Source organism: Amblyraja radiata, chromosome 5 (assembly GCF_010909765.2).
Source record: "Amblyraja radiata isolate CabotCenter1 chromosome 5, sAmbRad1.1.pri, whole genome shotgun sequence".
NCBI lineage: Eukaryota > Metazoa > Chordata > Chondrichthyes > Rajiformes > Rajidae > Amblyraja > Amblyraja radiata.
Window position 1 is genome coordinate 52,653,262 of NC_045960.1, and position 25,979 is coordinate 52,679,240.

General features: G+C 46.9%; 1 protein-coding gene across 1 annotated transcript in view; it reads left to right on the forward strand.

The window, feature by feature from the left end:
• The first annotated feature begins 19,506 nt into the window (after positions 1–19,506).
• LOC116973292 (nuclear receptor coactivator 7-like) overlaps positions 19,507–25,979 on the forward strand; it is a 71,372-nt gene continuing 64,899 nt past the window's right edge. The window contains exon 1 of the mRNA XM_033021211.1: positions 19,507–19,613. Within this exon, the coding sequence (XP_032877102.1) occupies positions 19,564–19,613 (50 nt within the window). The 5' untranslated portion in view covers positions 19,507–19,563. The remainder of the gene's footprint in view (positions 19,614–25,979) is intronic.

The window sequence follows — 25,979 nt, forward strand, 5'->3', positions numbered from 1 at the left end:
CGCCATTTAAAAACGGCCTTTCGGGAACGGCTCTACTTCGAGGACCACGTCTCCCGTGGGGGCTACGGGTAGGCAACGGCTGCGTTGGGGCATTACACTTTTAAGGCTCTGTGTGTGGGGATGCTTTGTGTGTGTGATGCCGCCCCGCCATCCCTCCACCCCCCCCCCCCCCCGCGTTGCCGAGACGGACCCGACTTCGACGACTTCATGATACGCTATTTTAGGACGGCCGGGACCCTACTTTGACGACCACGTCTCCCCTGGGGGCTACAGGTAGGGAACGGTCTTTATACACTTTTCCAACTGTGTGTGGGGGTGGTTAGTGTGTGTGATGCCTCCCCCCCCCCCCCAGTGGGGGCTACGGGTAGGGAACGGCTGCGTTGGCTAAAGGGATCAGGGGGTATGGAGAGAAGGCAGGTACATAACTCCCCCTACCCCTCCCTCCCCACTCTTCCACTTCTCTCCCCCTTCCCCTCCACTCTCCCTCCCCACTCTTTCCCCTCTCTCCCCCACCCCTCTCCCCATCCCTCCCTCCTCCCCTCCCTCCCCATCCCCCCTCCCCCACATCTCTCTCCCCATCTCTCACCCCCTACTCCGCCCTCCTTTCCCTCCCAAATCTATCCCGTTTCCTTCTCCTCCTCTCCCCTCCCTCCCCTCTTCTCACCCCCCCACCCCAAACGCCGTTGGGGAAACAGACCCAACGGGTCTGCACTTGGTCTAGTTATTCTACAAAACTCTCGCCCCATCCGTCTGGCTGCCTTTCTGCCTTTCGATTCGTTCCCGCCGTGCGATGTCACAATGCCCGATGCTCGCAGACGTCCAATCGCGATGCCCGACGCTCGCAGACGTCCAATCGGAATGGATCCATTTACATGTACGGCTTCCGGCCGCATTTCTTCCATTGATTCCCTGCAACTCCGAAACCGGACGCAGAATCGCCGACGTCTTTTCCATTTCGGTAGAGATTTCACTTTTCTTTCTAAGTATCCGCTTCTCATTACATTCCGTCGTGTTTAAGTACACGTTTTAAATCAAATCCTCCCCCCCCCCCCCCAATATTTCAAAAGTAAACTGGCTTCGCACCCACAGAAGCTTCACCAGCCCCAGCCCCTGCTGAACGTTCCATCGTGTGATGTCACAATGCCCGATGTTCACATATGTCCAATCGGAATGGATTCATTTACATATGCCTATGTAGGAGCCCCAGCCAATGGTGAACGTTCCATCGTGTGATGTCACAATGCCCAATGCTCAAAGACATCGTTGCCATAGAGAGGGAGTACAGAGAAGGTTCACCAGACTGATTCCTGGGATGTCAGAACTTTCATATGAAGAAAAACTGGATAGTCCCTCCTTGTACTCGCTAGATTTTAGAAGATTGAGGGGGTATCTCATAGAAACGTATAAAATTCTTAAGGGGTTGGACGGGCTAGATGCAGAAAGATTGTTCCGGATGTTGGGGAAGACCAGAACAAAGGGTCAAAGTTTAAGGATAAGGGGTAAAGCAGAATCGCCGACATCTTTTCCATTTCGGTAGAGATTTCACTTTTCTTTCAAAGTATGCGCTCCTCATTACATTTCGTCGTGTTTAAGTACACATGTTTAATCAATTCCTTCACCCCCCCCCCCCCCCCCACCCCCCAGTTTTTCAAAAAAAAACTGGCTTCTCACCCATACAAGCAGCCATTTCGGTAGACATTTCACTTTCCCTTCCAGCTATCCACTCCTCATTACATTTCGTTATGTTTATGTCCATTTTTTTCATTAAAACCTTCTCCCCCCCCCCCCCCCCTCACTCATTTTGTCGCCTCCTGCTGGCCAGCGACCATAACGGCTGCTGGCGCCCGCAGCACAACCTCAAGCGACGCCATTTAAAAAACGGCCTTTCGGGAACGGCTCTACTTCGAGGACCACGTCTCCCGTGGGGGCTACGGGTAGGCAACGGCTGCGTTGGGGCATTACACTTTTAAGGCTCTGTGTGTGGGGATGCTTCAGTGTGTGTGATGCCGCCCCGCCACCCCCCCCCCCCCCCGCATTGCCGAGACGGACCCGACTTCGACGACTTCAAGATACGCTATTTTAAGACGGCCGGGACCCGACTTCGACGACCACGTCTCCGCTGGGGGCTACAGGTAGGGAACGGTGTTTATACACTTTTCCAACTCTGTGTGTGGGGGTGGTTAGTGTGTGTGATGCCGCCCCCCCCCCCCCCCAGTGGGGGCTACGGGTAGGGAACGGCTGCGTTGGCTAAAGGGATCAGGGGGTATGGAGAGAAGGCAGGTACATCACTCCCCCTACCCCTCCCTCCCTCCCTACTCTTCCACTTCTCTCCCCCTTCCCCTCCACTCTCCCTCCCCACTCTTTCCCCTCTCTCCCCCACCCTCTCCCTCCCTCCCCATCTTCCCCATCCCCCCTCCCCGACATCTCTCTCCCCATCTCTCACCCCCTACCCCCGCTCTCCTTTCCCTCCCAAATCTATCCCGTTTCCTCCTCCTCCTCTCCCCTCCCTCCCCTCTTCTCACCCCCCCCCCCCGCAAACGCCGTTGGGGAAACAGACCCAACGGGTCTGCACTTGGTCTAGTTATTATATAAAACTCTCGCCCCATCCGTCCGACTGGCGTCCGGATCCCTTCCTGCCTTTCGATTCGTTCCCGCCGTGCGATGTCACAATGCCCGATGCTCGCAGACGTCCAATCGCGATGCCCGACGCTCGCAGACGTCCAATCGGAATGGATCCATTTACATGTACGGCTTCCGGCCGCATTTCTTCCTTTGATTCCCTGCAACTCCGAAACCGGACGCAGAATCGCCGACATCTTTTCCATTTCGGTAGAGATTTCACTTTTCTTTCTAAGTATCCGCTCCTCATTACATTTCGTCGTGTTTAAGTACACGTTTTTAATCAAATCCTTCCCCCCCCCCAAAATTTCAAAACTAAACTGGCTTCTCACCCACAGAAGCTGCACCAGCCCCAGCCCCTGCTGAACGTTCCATCGTGTGATGTCACAATGCCCAATGTTCACATATGTCCAATCGGAATGGATTCATTTACATATGCCTATGCAGGAGCCCCAGCCAATGGTGAACGTTCCATCGTGTGATGTCACAATGCCCAATGCTCAAAGACATCGTTGCCATAGAGGGAGTACAGAGAAGGTTCACCAGACTGATTCCTGGGATGTCAGAACTTTCATATGAAGAAAAACTGGATAGACTCGCCTTGTACTCGCTAGATTTTAGAAGATTAAGGGGGTATCTTATAGAAACGTATAAAATTCTTAAGGGGTTGGACGGGCTAGATGCAGAAAGATTGTTCCGGATGTTGGGGAAGACCAGAACAAGGGGTCAAAGTTTAAGGATAAGGGGGAAAGCAGAATCGCCGACATCTTTTCCATTTCGGTAGAGATTTCACTTTTCTTTCAAAGTATCCGCTCCTCATTACATTTCGTCGTGTTTAAGTACACGTTTTTAATCAATTCCCCCCACCCCCACCCCCCAGTTTTTCAAAAATAAACTGGCTTCTCACCCATACAAGCAGCCATTTCGGTAGACATTTCACTTTCCCTTCCAGCTATCCACTCCTCATTACATTTCGTTATGTTTATGGCCATTTTTTTCATTAAAACCTTCAACCCCCCCCCCCCCCCCACTCACTCATTTTGTCGCCTCCTGCTGGCCAGCGACCATAACGGCTGCTGGCGCCCGCAGCACAACCTCAAGCGACGCCATTTAAAAACGGCCTTTCGGGAACGGCTCTACTTCGAGGACCACGTCTCCCGTGGGGGCTACGGGTAGGCAACGGCTGCGTTGGGGCATTACACTTTTAAGGCTCTGTGTGTGGGGATGCTTCGTGTGTGTGATGCCGCCCCGCCACCCCCCCCCCCCCGCGTTGCCGAGACGGACCCGACTTCGACGACTTCAAGATACGCTATTTTAAGACGGCCGGGACCCGACTTCGACGACCACGTCTCCCCTGGGGGCTACAGGTAGGGAACGGTCTTTATACACTTTTCCAACTCTGTGTGTGGGGGTGGTTAGTGTGTGTGATGCCGCCCCCCAACCCCCAGTGGGGGCTACGGGTAGGGAACGGCTGCGTTGGCTAAAGGGATCAGGGGGTATGGAGAGAAGGCAGGTACATCACTCTCCCTACCCCTCCCTCCCTCCCCACTCTTCCACTTCTCTCCCCCTTCCCCTCCACTCTCCCTCCCCACTCTTTCCCCTCTCTCCCCCACCCCTCTCCCCCACCCCTCTCCCTCCTCCCGATCTTTCCCATCCCCCCTCCCCGACATCTCTCTCCCCATCTCTCACCCCCTACCCCGCCCTCCTTTCCCTCCCAAATCTATCCCGTTTCCTCCTCCTCCTCTCCCCTCCGTTCCCCTCTTCTCAACCCCCCCCCCCCCCGCAAACGCCGTTGGGGAAACAGACCCAACGGGTCTGCACTTGGTCTAGTATATCTATAAAACTCTGGGGCTATCCGTCCGGCTGCCGTCCGGCTCCCTTTCTGCCTTTTGATTCGTGCCCGATACTCGCAGATGTCCAATCGGAATGGCCGATGCTCGCAGATGTCCAATCGGAATGGATCAATTTACATGTACGGCTGCCGGCTGCATTTCTTCCTTTGATTTATTGCCACGCCGGATCCAGACGCTCAATCTCCGAGATCTTTTCCATTTCGGTAGAGATTTCGCTTTCTTTCTAAGTATCCGCTCCTCATTACATTTTGTCGTGTTTAAGTACACGTTTTTAATCACATCCTTCTCCCCCCCCCCCCCCCCACCCCCCACTATTTATCAAATAAACTGGCTTCTCACCCATACAAGCAGCCATTTCAGCTTCCAACACACTTCGAAACAAAGTTGCAAGACAGGAACACTCTGAACTTTTCACTGCTGCAGCAGGCAGGGGAGGTGCAATTGGATTTTTTTTTTAAACCACTGCTGAGGGAGGCAGGGGAGTGCTGGAATCTTACATTTGGGAACGGCTTCAGTTCCATTGGAGGAGACGGGTGCATGGTGGAATATTGGCTTGGGGGATCACACCATTGGGGGAGCAGACCCAACGGGTCTGCACTTGGTCTAGTATACTATTAAAACTCTCGTGCCATCCGACCGGCTGCCGTCCGGCTGCCTTTCTGCCTTTTGATTCGTTGACGGCTGCTCCTTCCTATCAGCTTCCAACACACTTCGAAACAAAGTTGCAAGACAGGAACACTCTGAACTTTTCACTGCTGCAGCAGGCAGGGGAGGTGCAATTGGATTTCTTACTTAGTATGCCGGGTTTCATATTGCATCACTTTCGTTTCCCCTGTCCCCATATCAGACACACACAACACCTTATCTCCCTACCACATGTTCCATAACCTTCAGAGTTTTTGGAAGTTGGCCATTAATGTATTATCAATGCAGCCACTTTTTTTTACAAAACCAGAGAATGGATGGGTACATGATATAGATGAATGTGGGATTTTAATTCTTACAAATGCTTTGCCCTGAAAACAAGCAAAATTTGCAGCAATCACAGCAACAACAAAAAAGCTGCTGGAGGAACTCAGGCCAGGCAGCATCTATGGTAGAAAATAGACAGGAAATAGACAGTAAACATTTTGGATTGAGATTATTCATCTGGACTGGTTCATGTAGTCCAAAATATTGACTGTCCATTTCCCTCCAGATATGCTGCATGCGTTTCTCCAGCAGCTTGTTTTTTCCTCCAAATTCCTGCATCTGTAGTCTCCTGTCTCCACCTTATGAAAAACCATCATCATTTGAAATATTTTCTCTGTGACACCTTTATTCTATTGATAAGCATTGCATGAAATATGAAAAGTGCCTTCTTGTAATTGTATTCATTTTTTGACATTATATTTTCTCCTCTTCCATATGTATTTACAGAAGTATATTTTCCAGTTTGTGGAAAGATTTTTTGGTTAATGATTATTTTTTAAAGTAAGTAAACCCAGTGAGGGATGAATGTAGAGTTCGAAGTACATTTACAACATGGTGTGCACAAACATATATGGTTATTGTTATAGAGAAGAAAATAATAATGAATTGACAACAATCGTAGATCTCTCAGGATACAACTTTATTTTTTTATCAAACGGTGAATGTAACAAACTGTTAGGAATGTTAGTTTGTAAACTTTGCATTATTTGCTATGATTCACCCCATCCGTTGGAATCATTGTACTCCACAAAAATATTTTAATAAAGAATGTCATATAAAGCACCACAAATTTTGAATGGATCAATTTAACATAATCTTCATGATGTGAAAAGGTATATTACTCAAATTTCTAACCGAGTGCTTATTTTCCCCAAACAATTGAATCATATGTTTGTTGATTTTGGAACTAAATTATCTTAGGGATTAGACAATATGGTTTTATTATGTGAAAGCAAATGACCACAAAGATGTGCTAAAAGGTTGTTGTATCATGACAGTCATGCACCAATGACTTATATTGCCAGGGTTGGATAACTGACATGCACATTGTGAATCAGAGAAAAAGCAGGAACAGTATGTTTTGTTGTTCAGTCAGTTATGTTGGTACAGAAATAAATATTTAAAGAGCAATTCTTGGCGTATCGTAGAGAACGTTTTCAAGTGAATGGCATTTACCATATGGTTAGTTATACTGCAGAAAATGGCACGGTGATAGATAAATCTAGGAACATCCTCCTGGGTTTTACTATCAGTGATGAAGAGATGAGCATGCCACCAACCTCAAGCACCATTTTAGTGACATCTCTGTGATCATATACTTTCACATAATAAAACCATATCATTTCCCTAAATTGTTAATTTTAAAAATCAAGTTAAAAATATGGTTCAGTTATTTAGAGAAAATAATCACTGGAGTGGAGATTTAAATGGAGCATCAATTTTCTTCAATCTCATGCGTCAGTGAATATGGGACTATCACAGTGGCCTCACAGACAATAATCTTGAAAATACATTGACTTTACTGAAAACAGATTGGGAGTTGCAAACAGAATTAATGTTGAAGTTGAAACATCATAAACTAAAGACACATTAGTGAAAACAGGAATAATTTTAAATTATTTGAGAGGATTAGGAGTATTTAAAATTTAACAATTTGCCAGGAAAATATGTTATGCAACAAAATGTTAATGTAATTGGAGAAATAATTAATGTTTTTGGCCAAGGTGTTCGTTTTCTCTCCTTTCCAGTTATAATGAAATGTCCAGATCTGAAATGTTCCACAGATGCTGTCCCACCTGTTAAATGTTATGAACATTTTCTGTTTTTATTTCAGATTTTCAGTAACTGCATTTTTTCTAAATTTACCTTTAGTTTTTACACCTAGAATATCGTTCAGAAAATGTACCTACATGTCATTTCCTGATTCTTTTAAATACACCTGCTAAGGTAACAAAAATAATATTTATAGAATTCTAGATATAACTGTTTATAAGCCAAAGGGAAGCTGTTCCCTTTTAGTGAACAATTATAATTGAAAACCTTTGGTATTTTACATTTCATAAAAGCTTATATTTTGAGCATTAGATAATGAATATCATACTCGTCATGTGAAACCCTTATAAAACAACAAATACATTAAAAATAATAAAAATGTAGTTTGTACGTTCTCCCCGTGACTGAGATCTTCGGTTTCCTCCCACACTCCAGACGTACAGGTATGTAGGTTAATTGGCTTGGTAAATGTAAAAATTGTCCCTAGTGGTATAGTGTTAATGTGCGGGGATCGCGGGTCGGCGTGGACCCAGTGGGCCAAAGGGCTTATTTCCGCGCTGTATCTCTAAACTAAACTAAACTAAAAGGTGTTTTATTAGTCTGCCTTTTTGTGTGTCTGTGATTTAATACTTCGTACTCAGCTGTTCCCAGGGACATGCACTTCATGAACTTCCACTGAAAGATCATCGACCTGATAAAAGATGCCCTTTGGTTTGATTGAAACTTGCTGCTCTACCAATGCAAGGAGCTGCCCACAAACAAATGTTGCACTATCACACAGTCTCTAGAATTTCTCAGCAGTTCTTTGGGATTGAGAATGACTTGCTTGCACTCCTGTTTAGTGGGTTCTGAGGTGATGAATGTACAAACCTCCTTGCTCCATTAATACTGGCTTCAGTGTGCTCCTGCTGTTTGGATTTGAGATTCACATGCCATCCCAAATGCTCTTCCTTGACTGTGAGTAATCATGGACCAGGATTCTCAGGCGTCAGTGGGGCAAATGCATTTCTACCAGGTTTGAGCATTAAAAAAAATCTTCTCTGATATTCTGGTGATCTCTTCTCACGACGGATCTTGGAATAGTGACTGAGCGCCAGGGCATGTCTTTGAAACAAAAAGATGGGCAAGGTCATTACTTTTAGTTTAGAGATACAGCATTGAAATAGACTCTCTGACCCACTCATCGTTCGTTTAAAATGCTCAGCGCTGAAGGGATGCTTGTTAGTCTTTGTTGCGTTGTGCTTTACTGCCAGATCACATATTTAATGTTGATGTATAGGACGGGTGTTTATTCGCGTCATCAGCATGCTTTCCCTGACGGACACGCCAATTTGGGAAGAGGAAAATAATGTGAGTAAAGAGAGAGATTGCTGCAGCGACCGATCGCCTTGAAGGAGCAGAGCGAGCGGGCGGACAGACACCACATTACCCGCTGACACGGGGCTGGAACCTTGGCCTTGTTCCTGGCATTGTTGCGTCGCAGGCGCGCAGGCGCAGTGGCGGATAAACAGGCGGGGAGCGGCGGCACTGCGGCGGCTCCAGTAACGGTCCCTGAGGGTGCCCGCGGGCAGCACCAGCCGGAGCACAGTCCAGTCCAGTCCAGCACAGCTCAACCCAACCCAACCCAGCTCACAGGCCCAGCGCTGGCGGCTACCCTCCTCTGTCCAGCCTCGTAAGTCCCGGGCGTGGGAAGCGACAGGGGGGAGGAAGGAAAGCAGGCGGAGGTTGCCGAGCAAGGAGCGCAGCAGAACTGTGGGGGCAGGAGGAGGGAGCGCAGCAATAGGTGGGACGAGGAGGGAGCGCAGCAAGAGGTGTGGGGGCAGGAGGAGGGAGCGCAGCAAGAGGAGGGAGCGCAGCAAGAGGTGAGGGGGCTGGAGGAGGGAGCGCAGCAAGAGGTGGGACGAGGAGGGAGCGCAGCAAGAGGTGAGGGGGCAGGAGGAGGGAGCGCAGCAAGAGGTGAGGGGGGCAGGAGGAGGGAGCGCAGCAAGAGGTGAGGGGGCAGGAGGAGGGAGCGCAGCAAGAGGTGAGGGGGCAGGAGGAGGGAGCGCAGCAAGAGGTGTGGGGGGCAGGAGGAGGGAGCGCAGCAAGAGGTGAGGGGGCAGGAGGAGGGAGCGCAGCAAGAGGTGAGGGGGCTGGAGGAGGGAGCGCAGCAAGAGGTGGGACGAGGAGGGAGCGCAGCAAGAGGTGAGGGGGCAGGAGGAGGGAGCGCAGCAAGAGGTGAGGGGGCAGGAGGAGGGAGCGCAGCAAGAGGTGAGGGGGCAGGAGGAGGGAGCGCAGCAAGAGGTGAGGGGGCAGGAGGAGGGAGCGCAGCAAGAGGTGTGGGGGGCAGGAGGAGGGAGCGCAGCAAGAGGTGAGGGGGCAGGAGGGGGGAGCGCAGCAAGAGGTGAGGGGGCAGGAGGAGGGAGCGCAGCAAGAGGTGTGGGGGCTGGAGGAGGGAGCGCAGCCAAGGGACGGGCAGGAGGAGAGAGCGCGGCAGAGATGGGGACAGGTGGAGGGAGGGTGGGAGATGAAAGCAGAGGAAGGGAGAATGGCACGGGCGAACAGGAGGAGGTAGCGTGGATCAGGGGGTGACAGTAGTAGGAGGTAGCGTGGAAGATGGGATGGCAGGAGGAGGGGGGCAAGGCAGATGGGGTTGGGCATCAGGAGAGAATGTGGCAGAGATGGGGGACAGGAGGAGGGAGGGTGGGAGGAGGAGGCGGCTGGGGCAGAAGAAGGATGGGAACATGATTAGAGGAAGGGAACATAATTAGAGGAAGCAGAGGACCTGGGAGCAGATGGAAAGAGCATGAGAGGAAAAAATAGGTGGGAACTTAGGGGGAAGAAAATAGAGGATGTGGTGGGGCAGGGCAATGCAGGTGTTATGGGGAAGGAGAGAGGGTGTGATTAGGAGGGCCGGGACGGAGAATGTGGGTATGTGAGCACGTGTTGTGCGAGGCAGGCTGCGGCGTGGGGCTAGGAAGAGTGTACAAGATGAGTTTCTCCAGCATTTTTGTGTACAAGACGATGATGTGTTCAGGATGCCAGATGGGGACAGGGGATTGTATAGGGATTGAGCAATGTTTTGAAAGGTGGAACTGTGTGATGATCATTTGGGTATATGTGATATGGATGGGAGTCTACACGTGTGAGAAGCTGGGTTTGTACGAGCATGGAGCGACTGGGGAGCATGAAGGGAAATGGGGAAGGCAGTATACAAAGGAACAGGGAATCCAAGAAGAGGATGTGGCATGCCGATGCGGGTAGAGGTAGTGTGCCGGAACTTTTGGGGTATAGGCCACATGAAGGGGGTGAGTGGTGATGCGAGGGTGGGAAGCGGTACAACGAAAGTAAAACGGGGTGTTTGTGGGTGGGATGTGGTACAAGGGGGAATGGGAAGCTGCATGGGTGGGCAGGAAATGGGAGAGTGATCATGGGGTAGAATAGATAAGGAAGTTGTGGGAGTCTGAACGATGGAGACGTGAGAGAGGAAACAAACTGGGATCCACATTAAATTAAGTTGATGAATGTTGCAGAACAAGTCTTCAATCCAATTTCAGAACACTAAATGGAGAAAAACCTTTGTTAGTTATAACAACATTAATAATTCATAAAGCACTAACAATACTATATGCTAAACTGTGCTAAACACTTTAACCCTTTCCCATACTGACCTTTCCATCCTGGGACGCCTCCACTGTCAGAGTGAGGCCAAATGTAAATTGGAGGAACAGCACTTTGTATTGCGCTTGGGTAGCTTACAGCCCAGCGGTATGAATATTAATTTCTCTAACTTCAAATAACCCTTGCTCTCCCTCTCCTAGTTCCTCTCTCTCCGTCCCACTCCCACCCTAGTTCTATTGGTTTTACTTTCCTGATTAATTTTAGTTCATATGCCTTGTTTTCAACTTCCCCTCAGACAACAATGAACTATTGTACATTTCCTTAATCATCGTCTGCTTTGATCTGTTCATTTCACACCATGCATGCTCTTTGTACACTTCCATCTCTACTTTCCCTCTCCCTTTACTCTCAGTCTGAAGAAGGGTCTCGACCCCAATGACTAGTGGGGTACCGCAAGGCTCGGTGCTGGACCGCAGCTATTTACAATATACATCAATGATTTAGATGAAGGGATTCAGTAACATTAGCAAATTTGCAGATGACACAAAGCTGGGTGGCAGTGTGCACTGTGAGGAGGATGCTATGAGAATGCAGGGTGACCTGGACAGGTTGGGTGAGTGGGCAGATGCATGGCAAATGCAGTTTAATGTGGATAAATGTGAGGTTATCCATTTTGGTAGCAAAAACAGGATGGCAGATTATTACCTAAATGGTGTCAAGTTGGTAAAAGGGGAATTACAACGGGATCTGGGGGTCCTTGTTCATCAGTCAATGATAGTAAGCATGCAGGTACAGAAGGCAGTGAAGAAAGCAAATGGCATTTTGGCCTTCATAACAAGAGGAGTTGAGTATAGGAGCAAAGAGGTCCTTCTGCTGTTATACAGGGCCCTAGTGAGACCACACCTGGAGTATTGTGTGCAGGGTTGGTCCCCAAATTTGAGGAAGGACATTCTTGCTATTGAGGGAGTGCAGCGTAGGTTTACAAGGTTGATTCCTGGGATGGCGGGACTGTCATATGCTGAGAGAATGGAGCAGCTGGGCTTATATACTCTGGAGTTTAGAAGGATGAGAGGGTATCTTATTGAAACATATAAAATTAAGGATTTGGACACGCTAGGGGCAGAAAACATGTTCCCGATGTTGGGGGAGTCAAGAACCAGGAGCCATAGTTTAAGCATATGGGGTAAACCATTTGGAACGGTGACGAGGAAACACTTCTTCACACAGAGTTGTGAGTCTGTGGAATTCTCTGCCTCAGAGGGCGGTGGTGGTCGGTTCTCTGGATGGTCGGTTCTCTGGATACTTTCAAGTGAGAGCTAGATAGGGCTCTTAAAGATAGCAGAGAGGGGATATGGGGAGAAGGCAGGAAAGGGGGTACTGATTAGGGATGATCAGCCATGATCACATTGAACGGCGGTGCTGGCTCCAAGGGCCGAATGGCCTACTCCTGCACCTATTGTCTATTGTTATAAGTGATGCTGTTGTCATTTTGCAGTTGGTTGTACTTTTTTTTTAAACAATCTTTTGCCACGCCTTACTTCCAATATTTTATTTTTGAAGGCTATGTAATCAAGGTCAAAGTTTACCCACACGAACAATATCGTGTTTACCGCCGAAAAACTGAGAAATTACTTTTTGTGTAACCAGGCTTTGTGAATAACCAGGTGCTTTCAGTGGGAACTGTGTATCAGATACACATGGTATGAATTCAATTGAAAATCAAAATTCTGCAAATCTGAAATTAAAACTGAAAATGCTTAGCAATGCTTGTGGAAAGAAAAATAGTTAATGTTGCAGGTCTAAGACAGTTTGGCAGAACCAAGAAAGAGACAGGTGTACTTTTTTGTTTGTCAAATGTACTTCATGGCTTCCAGATCTGAATACTCTTCTCTCCTGAAAATGATCACGCTACCTTTCTGAAGAATATAGTTGCAATCATTCATCAGAGGGGAGATTATTGTTTCATGTGTTTGTCCATTCATCAAGACAACTCTCATCTACTAAACCACGTGATAATTCTTATTTAGTGAATGACCTGGAGGTGTAATGTTATTTCACTCTGGCATGTTCCTCAAAGCCCACATGAACTATGATCCAGGTACCATGAGGTGTTGAGGAAAAACTCCCTGTCCTTGACTAAACACTAAAAGATTATCTCTCTATCTGATATAACAAAACATTTAGGCCACCCTCAAATATTTTTTTAAAAAATAAATTGATAAATTATGTGCTCTGTCAGAATGATATTGAAAGATACTTAAAAGTCAGAGAAACATGGAATGTTTGATGATGTAGGGGAGGGGGAGGAGGGAGAGAGGAGGTGTAGGGTGGGAGGGGGTAGAGAGAGGGGAAGAGGTGGGGAGAGGGGAGAGAAGAGGGATAGAGGAGGGGGAGAAGGGAGAAGGGGGGGGGAGAGGAGGCGGGAGGAGCGGGTAGCAGCGGGGAGGATCAGGTAGCGGTGGGGGGAGCGGGTGGGAGTGGGTAGTAGCAGGGGGAGGTGGAACGAGGTGTGTGGGGAGGGGAGGGGGGCTCGCACTCTGCTCACCCCGCACCTTCAGCTTTCGGCTTCTCGCAGCAGATCCCGGTCCCACTCCGGCTTCTCTCAGAGGCTTCTGGTTCAACTCATCAGCTTCCGGCTGGTCGTGCTGGTCGCCGCAGAAGCAGCCCATGAGCTGCTGACTCTGTGCAGGCTGCTCAACACACTGTACCCCTTCAGCTTTTTATTCTCTTTATTGTTTCATGTGTTTGTCCATTCATCAAAAATACAACTCTCATCTACTAAACCATGTGATAATTCTTATTTAGGGAATGACCAGGAGGTGTAATGTTATTTCACTCTGGCATGTTCCTCAAAGCCCACATGAACTATGATCCAGGTATCAGGAGGTGTTGAGGGAAAACTCCCTGTCCTTGACTGAACACTAAAAGATTATCTCTCTATCTGATATAACAAAACATTTAGGCTACCGTCAAATATTTTCTTACATTTTTTTTGGATAGATTATGTGCTCTGTCAGAATGATATTGAAAGATACTTAAAAGTCTAGAGAAACATGGAATGTTTGATGATGGAGGGGAAGGGAGAGAGGCAGGGGAGAGGAGGGGGAGAGGACGGGGGATGGGGGGGAAAGAAGGGGGAGAGATGGGGAGAGGAGGAGGGAGGAGGGGGAGGGAGAGGAAGGGGGAACGGGTAGTAGCAGGGAGGAGCGGTTAGCAGCGGATGGGAGCTGTTAGCAACGGGGGGAGCAGGTGGGAGCGGGTAGCAGCGGAGGGGAGCGGGGGGAAGGTGGGGTGTGTAGAAGGGGGGGGGGGCTCGCATTCTGCTCACCCCGCACCTTCAGCTTTCGGCCTCACGCAGCAGATCCCTGTTCCACTCCGACTTCACTCAGAGTCTTCCGGTTCAACTCATCAGCTTCCGGCTGGTCGTGCTGGCCACCACAGAAGCAACCCACGAGCCGCTGACTCCCCGCGAGCTGCTCAACATACTGCACCCCTTCAGCTTTTTATTCTCCTCGCCACGTTATTGACAGCGGGTTCCGGAAGGGGCGGTTTTTACGATCTTTAAACCTTCATAACTTTTGTACGGTTCACCGATCAGAACAAAACTTATTTGACTTGCAGCAGAGGGGAATGGGCGAGTAAGGTGGTGAAAAATCGTAGCGCTATGGGGGATCGTTTTTGCGCAAATTTAATTACAACGCGGACCGGAAGTGGTCAAGATGAGAGTTTTAGTAATAGTATAGATTTTGTTTGACTGGGGTTGTTTTCTTTGGAATGGCAGAGGTTAGGGGCATTTAATGAAGACACATACATTTGCGAAGCCTAGATAGGATGAATAGAAAATATCTATTTCTCTTAACAGAAAGAAAGATTAATGCAGGGGCATGACAATAGCTGATTATTGGAAGGATTAGAATATTGAGAATATTTATTTTTACCCAGAACTGTTGGTGTTTTGAACTCCTTGCCTGAAAGATTGGCAAAATCGTCTGCATTTAAAAGGACCTGGATGAGAACTTAATGCACTGTCACAGACTAAAAGCTGGGAATGTGAAGGAGTATAAATAATTATTTATGACCGACTTTTGTGCCATAAAAAAACGAATGGAGTTTGTAAGAAAGGTACTGCAACATTTGTGGGTTGTTTTAATTACTGCACAGAGAATAATAGAGACACTGCAGACAGGGGAACTAGAGCAACAAACAATCTGCTGGAAGCACTTGATGGGTCAGGCAGCATCTGTGATCACCATCTGATATATGATGCTGCCAGAACCACTGAGTTCCTTCAGCTGATTGTCAATTGAGAATAAGTTCATGAAATATACTCGGGATAGTTTTTTGGACCAATCTAATAGTTCGCTTTTCCCATGCTGAAGAAATATCAGGGTGCAGGCTATTTTAGATTGGATTTTATGTAATGAGATAAGGTTGATCAATGATCCTGTCTGAAACATGAAACTATCTGTGACTGGGGGAAAAAAAACATACAAGACAGACTAATGATGCAGAAGACTGACCTGATGGCCTGCATCCATTGGTCGTAAAGGAAGATATGGCAGATGCAGTGGAAGCAGTGCCTGTAATCTACTGAAGTCCTGTGGATTCTGGAGAGTTCCTGAAGGATCAGCAAGTATGATGCCACCATTCATGAAAGTAGGGTGGGGGCGGCAGACAGAAAACAGGAAACATTACGCCAGTTAGCTTAACATCACAGATCATGTGATAGGAGCAGAATTAGGCCATTCGGTCCATCAAGTCTATTGTGTCATTCAATGATGGCTCTCCCTCCTAACCCCATTCTCCTACCTTCTCCCCATAACCTCTGACATCCATATCTCCCGTTTGGGGAAAATGCTGCATCCACATTTGAGAAGGTATTGGCATGAGAAAATCATAAGAATATGACCAATAGTTTATGATAAAGAAGTCGCATTGGACAAATTTTCCACAGCTCTTTGAGGGTGTAACAAACAGGGTGGTAAAGGGAACTATTAGATGGAGTGTATTTGGATTTCCAGAAGGCATTTGATAAATTTTAACTTAATGTGTTACTGCAAAAGATGTTACCTTTTTGGGGGTAAGGCTAAAGGAGTGGTAATTAACAGCTTACAATGTCAGGACAAGTAGTTTATTTTCAGAGAGACACAAGAAACTGCAAATGCTGGAATCTTGAGCAAAATATAGAGCGTTAAGACTAACTCAGCAGGTCTAGCAACCTCTAGTTGTTTCAGATTATTTTCAGATTGGCTATCAGTAACTAGTAGGAATCACCTATAATATATGCAAATGATTTGCATGAAGACACCAAATGTACTGTAGCCAAATGTATTAATGATACACATAGATAGGCTAGCAAATTGTGAGGAGGACAACGGGCACGGACATAGTTCCGTTGTAAGCAAAGAAAGATTGCAAATTAATATTGGAAGATGAAGTTTCCACGGGCAGGAATAATGAAGATAGCAAATTATTATTAAAATGCAGTGGTAAAAATTGTTTATTATAAAGCACAAAACTCCAAAGGGGAAGTATGCCTTATAAAGTTGCCAGAAATGGCAGTAGACTTGAGGATATTTGAACCGAGCAGAGGAAGATGAAAAATTGATTAAAACAGGCAAAGTAGAATATTAGTGTAGACTAGTGAGATTTTTTTTTAATAGACTGCAATAAGAATGTAGAAAACAGAAGATTAGTGCAAGCAAATGTGGGTCCTTTTTATGTGTAGGAAAGAACTGCAGATGCTGGTTTGAATCGAACATGGACACAAAATGCTGGAGTAACTCAGCGGGCCAGGCAGCATTTCTGGAACTCTTTCCTTCTACACAGAGATGCTGCCTGCCCCGCTGAGTTACTCCAGCATTTTGTGTCTACCTTGGGCCCTTTATATAATGGGAATTAAAGAATCAGAGAAATTAAACGATTAGTTTGTGTCTGCATGGAAGAATTTGCACAAAATCAGTTGGATACATTAGAGAATCAAGGATTTAGTGAGCATATGGAACTAAATATTGATCAAAAAATAGTACAAGAAAAACTGGTGATCTTGAAAGCTGACATAGCAAGGACCTGATGAAATACAACTTTAGGGATAGTGGGTGCTCTGATTATCGTCTTCCAATGTTCTGTACATAGAGGAAAGAAGGGGAGGGTGAAGAGGAGGGGGAAAGCATGCTGGAGGATGAGGGGGAATGGAGGAGGATAGGGGTAGGATGTCGAGGTAATGGAGGAGGGGAGGGGGATGGGGTGATATTTTACAGGCTATTGCCATTTTGAACTTTAAAAACGTTGCAGTCTCGCTCCCACTTGCTGACCACGGCCGCACAGTTGGGGAGGGTTTACCGTGACTCGCGGGGATCTCTGGCCTCACAATGGGAACCCATCAGCTGCGCCTGCGTAGTTGGTGGCTGTGGGTCGGGTGGAATATTGCCTTGGGGACGGGCCCAACGGGTCCGCACCTGGTCTAGTTTATCACTAAAGCTGCCCCTTGTTTACCATAATGTAGATCCAGTTGGCATTCCTTAACTGCAAGGAAACATCAAGAATTTGCACTCTGCCGGGTTGTTGGAACGGAGCTAGGAAGTAATCGGCAACAACATTAGGGATTTCAAAACATACGTAGATGTGAGTCCTTTCATGATGGTACTGATTGCGGACAGTTACGTAATCAAATTCTGTTAGTTACAAACCTGATTGCTGGTATTTTTCAGGATAGTATGCCATCTTGCTTTTGGTCTCATGTAACCAGGAACTACATTCCTGTCTGTCAAATTTTAGTTGGTTACACAGCTTCCAAGTTAGTGCAAGATGTTGTGAAGCAATTTGTATCGTGTAAAATCCATTAAAAACTAGCTTTGAATTAGAGCTACTGCGTAACATAAAAGCATTTGACTAAAGTTCTACAGTAACGTTTTCTGCAAGTCATATGCATGAGCATGGTGATATACAGGTGTAATGAAAATCTTGCTCCCAGCAGCATCACAGGCACATAGTCTCAGAATCTATAAATCAGAATAAACAAATTATACATAAACCTATGTAGGAAGAAATGGCAGATGCTGGTTTAAACTGAAGATAGATATAAAATGCTGGAATAACTCAGCAGGGCAGGCAACATCTCTGGAGTGAAGGAATGGGTGACGTTTTGGGTCAAGACCCTTCTTCAGACTGAAAGTCACGGGAAAGGGAAACGAGATATAGATGATGATGTAGAGAGATATTGAACAATTAAATGAAAAATATGTAAAAAATTAATAATGTTAAAGGAAACAGGCCATTGTTAGCGGTTTGCTAGGGGAGAACAAAAATCTGGTGTGATTTGGATGGGGTAGGGATGGAGAGAGAGGGAATGTAGGGGTTATTTGAAGTACGAGAAATCAATATTCATACCCCTGGGTTGTAAGTTGCCCAAGCAAAATATGAGATGCTGCTGTTCCTCCAATTTACATTTGGCCTCACTCTGACAATGGAAGATGCCAAGGACAGAAAGGTCAGTATGGGAAGGGGAATTAAAATGTTTAGCATCTGGGAGATCAGGTAGGTCCAGGCGGACTGAGCGAAGATGTTCAGCGAAACGATTGCACAGTCTACGTTTGGTCTTGCCGATGTATTTGAATCTACATCTAGAAAACGGATACAGTAGATGAGGTTGGATGAAGTGCAAGTGAACCTCTGCCTAACCTGAAAGGACTTTAGGGGTCCCTGGACAGAGTTGAGAGAGGAGGTATAGGGACAGATGTTTCATCTCCTGCAGTTGCAGGAGAAGGTACCTGGGGAGGAGGTGGTTTGGGTGGGAAGGGATGAGTTAACCAGGGAATTGCAGAGGGAACGGTCTCTGCGGATGGCAGAAAGGGGAGGAGATGGGGAGATGTGAATAATGGTGGGATCTCGTTGGAGGTGGCGAAAATGTTGGAGGATTATGTGTTATATGCGACGGTTGAAAAGTAAAGACTAGGGGGTCTGTGCCTGTTGCGACGACGGGGATTAAGGGTGGAGCTGCGGGGTACCGAGTAGATGCGTGTGAGGGCCCCATCTATAATGGAAGAGGGGAACACCCGTTCCCTTAAGAATTGGTGGTACGGAACACCTCATCTTGGGCGCAGATGCGGCGTAGACGGGGGAATTGGGAGTAGAGGATAGACTTTGCAGGAAGCAGGGTGCCAAGAAGTGTAGTTAAGATAGTTGTGGGAGTCAGTGGGTCTATACATAAACTTCTGTCTGGTAGTAAAAGGAAACAAAAACTGCAAAGGAACAAGATAAAAAGCAAAAGTGCAAAACTTAATTGGAATAATTTTAGGTCCATGGTAGTGGAAAATGTGGTCCTTAGAGTTCTGTTGTCAATGTAGAATTAGGGTTGTGCGTGTTGGTGCAAGAACCTGATTAATATAGGAAAAGTAGGTAGTGTGTGACTTCAGGGTTCTGTATCACCTGGCAGATGGTAGCAGCAAGAAGAGGGCATGATCTGAATAATGGCTACCTTTGATGATAGATGATACCTTGGTGAGGCAGAGCCTCATGTAGATGCTTTGGAAGATGGGGAGGGTTGTGCCGTGCTGAACCAGGCTGAGTCCACCATTCTGCAGCCACTCGCGTAAACAATAAGTCCTCCTCATTATGTTTGTGAATTGACTCACGAGAGATTGTCATTACAGGAATTTTCTACGTGGATGACAAGAAACCTGGAAACTAACGTGACTTAGCGACGTAGCACGGAAGAAGATTAAAATCGGCATTATTATATCTAACCATGGAAACTAAAGAGTTGAGAAAAGAGAGAAGGCCAGGTTATTTTGCCAGGTGAAGTATCTCATATTTCATGGTTCACTCAGCATTCTGCTGCATTCATTTCCCCATTCATTATCATTTCATAGGATTAAATATGTTCTGAATAAATACGTGGAATAAACTGTTTAATATTATCACTGTTTGGAATAGAGATAGAATATGCTGGTTGATTTTTGTCGAAGCTGGAATAACTACAGAATTATATAGAAACTGCACCAGGATGCAATATACAGTTTATTTTGAGTAGGAAAATGTGTGCAAATCTCTTTGACAAATAAATCATCTCTCATTTAGGAAATACATTTTTTTTTCTATAGTTTCTAATATTTTAGACTGAAGATGATGTTGGAGGTTGCAAAATTTTTCTTTTTTGAAATAATAGTAAAGTAATTGTTCTTCCTAAGTTACTAAATGTGCCTCAAGCAAAAATGTTTGCATGATTTTCTCCCTGTAAGATGACATCTTTACATATAGTTGGTGTTTATATTTTTTAATTCTACACGTTAAATTCTGGTCTTTATCCACTCGGAACTGAGTTTTAGCAAAGGAATCTAATATGAAAGTCATTGTAGCATGTATTGGTTGAACAAGGTTAGTTTGTTTTCTTTTGGAACGTCGGAGGCTGAGAAGAGACCTGATTGATGTATATAAGCACATACATAGGCAGTGGTATGAAGACAAACCTGAAGGTGCTTTTCTGAATGTGTGCTGGATGCATTACAATGCAACTGATTCAATTGAACAAATGGAAATAAATGGATATGAATTGGTAGTCATTAGAAATCTGGGTTGCAAAGTGACCAAAGTTGTGAATTAAATATTCCAGGATACATCTGCAATGATTGGCAAAGTGGAAAAGGAGGGATATCCATGATAAGGAATGGAATAAAGGCAAAAGAGTGAAAAAATCCAAGAGGTAGAACATTGAGTGTTGTTCACAAGCCTTTGAGCAATTGGAAATGTTAGATGGAGTCTAAAACATCAAATTAGAAGTGTATGCAACAGGAATAATGCAGTAATGTTGGGGGGAAAATCTGCACTTGCATAGAAACGGCAAGTTAGCAGTAATATTTGGGCAAATTCATGGTGTCATAGAGCATGGAAACAGGCACTTCTGCCTAACGGCCACATTTGCCAACGTGTCCCAGCTATACTAGTCCTACCTGCCTGAGTTTGGTCCATATCCCTCCAAATCTGTCCTATCCGTGTACCTGTCTAACTGTTTCTTAAACTTTGGAATAATTCCTGTCTCAACTACTTTCTCTGGCAGCTCGTTCCATACACCCACCAACCTTTGTGTGAAAAGGTTGCCCCACAAATTCCTATTTTACTTCGGAGTCACGTGAGTGACTACGTGAAGAAGCCCGTTCAGCCACACGTGCGTCATTACGTCAGATGCATTGGTGCAGGCGACCGGTTAGGGAGCAGGAGCTCCTCCAACGCGGTAAGTTTAAACTTCAGGTAAGCTTCTTTCTTACCTGTTTTATTCCTTGCAGGAACCTCTTGTTCCAGAGGCTTCCTGCTGGAGGATTCGCGAGGCCCGACGAGGGAACCAGCTATGGGCTGTGGGGAAACCCCGGTTCTTGCCGCGGGTAGCTGGGTTGTTGGGTGTCGCGGAAGACGGTCGCTGACGGGGGTCAGTGGCGTCCAGGCGCTCCGGGTGCCGGGATGGTTCCCTCCGATAGGCACATAAACGCTGGGGTTCCCAGGGAGGGGACCTCCAGTAGGCCAGGTGCCGGGAGGGGGTTTTCCCTCCGACAATAAAGATTTATGCGGGGGTGTCCCGAGGAAGGGGACTTATAGTAGGCCGGGAGGGCTTCCCCCCGATATGAATATGAATACTGGGGTTTCCCGGGGAGGGGACCTCCAGTAGACCAGGAGTCGGGAGGGATTTTCCCTCCGATATGAATGATAATCCTGGGGTTCCCGTGGAGGGGACCTCCAGTAGACCGGGAGTCGGGGGGGGGGGGCATATATATACATGCCGGATATACATATAGAGGCTGGGGTTCCTGGGTAGGGGAATCCAGTGATTATGCGGCTTTCAGACCGCAGGGGTCCCCAGGTAAGGGGTTAAACGGACCGGAACGGTCAGCCCTGCTGCCGGTAGGGGCTTTCCCTCCGGTAATATATATATATATATGGGTGCTGGGATTCCCGGGGGAGGGGAATTCCACCAGCAATGCGGTGCCCAGACCGAAGAGGTCCCCAAGATATGGGGTAAACCGACCCAAGTGGTCAGTCCTGGTGCCGGGAGGGTTCCCTTCCGGTAAAATGGAAAATGTGGAGATTGACCAGGATGGAGCCCTATTGAGAGGAGGCTCAAGCTGCATACATCCTAACATCAGGAGTTGTGTCAGTGGGGGACTATGGGAAAGACCGCACCAGCAGCAGGGCTGCTTAAAGGGGATGCTGAGTCTATGGCAGTGTTGGGCAGATGGGAGAGCCCGTGCCAGCAGGGCCTTGTAACGGCTGCATAATGGGGATGCCGAGTCTATGGCAGTGCCGGCCTATTGCTCTAGGCCGTGCCAGCAGTGCCTTGTATAGGGCTGCTTAATGTATGGCAGCAGCACCTGTAGATGTCTGATGTCTGTTGCACCTGTATGATGTCTCCCTCATGGAGGAGGTGAGCTTACCGGGGCATTTTCTGACCCTGAAGGGTGGGCCTTTTGGAGAGGCTGCACCAGCAGCGCCTTGTAGTAGGGCTGCTTAATGTCTCCCGTATGGAAGAGGAGAACATGCCAGGTCAGTGTAAATCTGATGCCGAGGCTGAGGGTATAGTGTGGAGCATACCTCAAGGGATGAAGGGTGCATGTCAGAGGTACGATTCCTGGCAGCAAGGTTGCCATCCCAACATAATGCAGTGAACACCGCTATCGGGACGTTAGAGCCACCGGCCGAATCTTCTATTCAGGTAAGACCTAAAGGACGAAGCATAAACTGTTGGACTAATTAGGCCAATGACGAGTAAGGATTCATAGTTAGGGGAAAACGCACCCCACGGCTTCATCGGCAGGAAACGGTTCACTGAAGCTGGTAGCAGCATTAAAGCTGACCAGAGTTACTCTACAACCTAGTGACCACGAACAAGTTGGTAAGATTTACAATTGGTTGTGCAATACACAAATGATGAGACATTGTCATCTACTCAGAGGCATTTTAACCAGGTAAACTGGACAATACTAGTATTCCAAGAAGGTTGGAATTTGGCCAGAAGAGTGTTGAGCCAGGTCCAGTATTTTAGCCAGGTTGCTTTCGAGACAGGCTCGGAGATATGGGGAAATATCTTTCAAGGCAAGGTCAGAATTATGGCAAGAGTTGTCTTGGGACATGTGAGAATTATCGGAACCGGGCCAGAGTTGCCGTTCAGGGCAGACTCGAAATGATGGCAGGTGTGGCCTGTTCATTATGAAAGAAGGGTGATCAAACTGATTTCATAGGGTTTTCCATGTACAATGATCATCAGAGATATTTGAAGGCATTGTTATGATGAGGCAATTTAAACAGTATGATAACAATAATCATTCAAAGGACTACTCAGAGTTCAAAAACACATGATGTATTGTCTGGATTATATTTTGATGCTGTATTTGGCTAAAATCCACTCAGTCTCAAGCTAATTGAGGAATTGTTATAGAATGCAATTTAGAATAGAATAGAATAGAAATGTTCTCTCCTATCCAGTAAATTAGGAAAAGATCCTGTAAAAGGTACATAATCTAATTTGCCACTGGAGTATCATTAAGTACAGATCAATGACAACACAGAATAGGTGTTGGACCACGCAGTATTTATGAAATTCTGATTTAATGCAACACCGAATATAGATATTGTTTTCATGCTAATTAAAGGTTGCAAAAATGTGTGGCATAACAGTGGCGAAAGATACATTCTCGCTACAAGCATGAGGAATGGTCTTTTATGTCTTCCTCCAATTTGCTTTATGAGTCGGGTCTTAAAATAGTCATCAAGAGTCGCTTTAGGTTCCAGCTGTGGAATTGGCCTATGCAGTTTGATTCCCGATTTGCTGGTAACTTGCTGGTTCAGCCTGTGGCTTGAGAGATCAGCTGTTGCATGATAAAATTAATATATGTTCTACAGATTCTCAATAGACTGCTTACGGCTTGGGTTGTCATGCCTATTTTTGTATGTATTCACAGTGCTGGAATGGTACCAAAAAGCGGTACTTGCTGATTGGCAGCGCCTGTCGGCAGCGTGTCCGTCTTTTTTCAACTTTTTAAATTTTTTTAGTATGTTTAAAAGTGTGTTTTTAATGTTTCTTTGTGTGTTAAGTGTGGGGGGTGGTGTGGGGGGGGTAAGGGGGAAACCGTTTTGGCCGCCTCTTCCATGGAGAGGCGACTTTTTCAGGTCGCCTCCCCCGTGGCCTAACAGCAAGGATCGGCGCCGACTTTCCCGGAGACGCGCCCGGAGCTTCAGCGGCGGGCGCAGCGTGGACTCTCGGCGCGGAGCGGGTGAGCCCTCGCTGGAGGGGAGCGCTCCGTTACGCTGGCCCGCGGCAGCCGGCAGCCTGAAGCCGCAGTCTGCAGAACTCCAGCTGGTGCGGCGTCTACAGCCCGGGATCTCACGTTGGGGACCCGGGTGGAAGAAGAAGCTTCCACCGCCGGCCCGCGGCCGTCTTCTACCGCGGGCGTGGTATGGACTTATCATCTCCCCTGGAGGGGAGCTTCGACCGCCGGCCCTGCAGACTGCGGTGCTTCCGGCTGCGGCACGGCAGGTACTTTAAAACTTTGACCGCCGGCCTGCGGCCTACACCAGCCTGAAGCCGCGGTCTCTGGTTGAGAAGAGCCGATCCTGGACTCACCTTGACTTTGACTTTGTCCCTTACCATCTGGACGCCCGCAGCAACGGCTGTGGAGGGTGGTGGTCCCGACCACGGGGGGAAATGGAGGAGGACTGGCCAAGCTCTGTGCCTTCCACCACAGTGATGAATGCTGTGGTGGATGTTTGTGTAAAATTTTAATGTGGTTGTGTTCTTTATTATTGTACCGCTGCTGGCAACCCAAATACCACCGACCTTGGTTGTGTGGCAATAAAATTATTTCTAAATTATTTCTAAGATGGGAAGCGGTTGTTTAATGCTTTTATGTTCCCTGCCAGTTTTCTTTCATAATCTATTTTCCCGTTCCTAATTAAGCTCTTTGTCCTCCTCTGCTGGACTTTGAATTTCTCCCAGTCCTCTTGTAGGCTGCATTTTCTGGCTAATTTGTACGCTTCATCTTTTGTTTTGATACTATCCCTGATTTCCCTTGTTATCCACGGATGCACTACCTTCCCTGATTTATTTTTTTGCCAAACTGGGATGAACAATTGTTGTAGTTCATCCATGCAGTCTTTAAATGCCTTCAATTGCATATCCACCGTCAACCCATTAAGAATCAATTACCAGTCTATCTTGGCCAATTCACGTCTCATACTCTCAAAGTTGCCTTTCTTTAAGTTCAGGACCCTTGTTTCTGAATTAACAATGTCACTCTCCATCCTAATGAAGAACTCAACCATATTATGGTCACTCTTGCCCAAGGGGCCATGCACAACAAGACTGCTAACTAACCCTTCCTCATTACTCAATACCCAATCTAGAATAGCCTGCTCTCTCGTTGGTTCCTCTACATGTTGGTTTAGAAACCTATCCTGCATATATTCCAAGAAATCCTCTTCCTCAGCACCCTTGCCAATTTGATTCACCCAATCTATATGTAGATTGAAGTCACCCATTATAACTGTTTTACCTTTGTTGCACGCTTTTCTAATTTCCTGTTTGATGCCATCCCCAACTCCACTGCTACTGTTAGGTGGCCTGTACACAACTCTCACTAGCGTTTTCTGCCCCTTAGTGTTTCGCAGCTCTACCCATATCAATTCCACATCCTCCAAGCTAATGTCCTTCCTTTCTATTGCGTTAATCTGCTCTCTAACCAGCAACGCTACCCCACCTCCTTTCCCTTTCTGTCTATCCCTCCTGAATATTGAATATCCCTGGATGTTCAGCTCCCAGCCCTGGTCACCCTGGAGCCATGTCTCCGTGATCCCAACTATATCATAGTCATTAATAGCTATCTGCACATTCAACTCATCCACCTTATTACGAATGCTCCTTGCATTGAGACACAAAGCCTTCAGGCTTGTTTTTACAACACTCTTACCCCTTATACAATTATGTTGAAAAGTGGCCCTTTTTGATTTTTGCCCTGGATTTGTCTGCCTGCCACTTTTACTTTTCACCTTGCTACCTATTGCTTCTACCCTCATTTTACACCCCTCTGTCTCTATGCTCACACATTTAAGAAACCCTTTCCCTTTAACTCCATCCTCAACTATCCCATTCGACACCCCACCCCCCTTATTCAGTTTAAAACC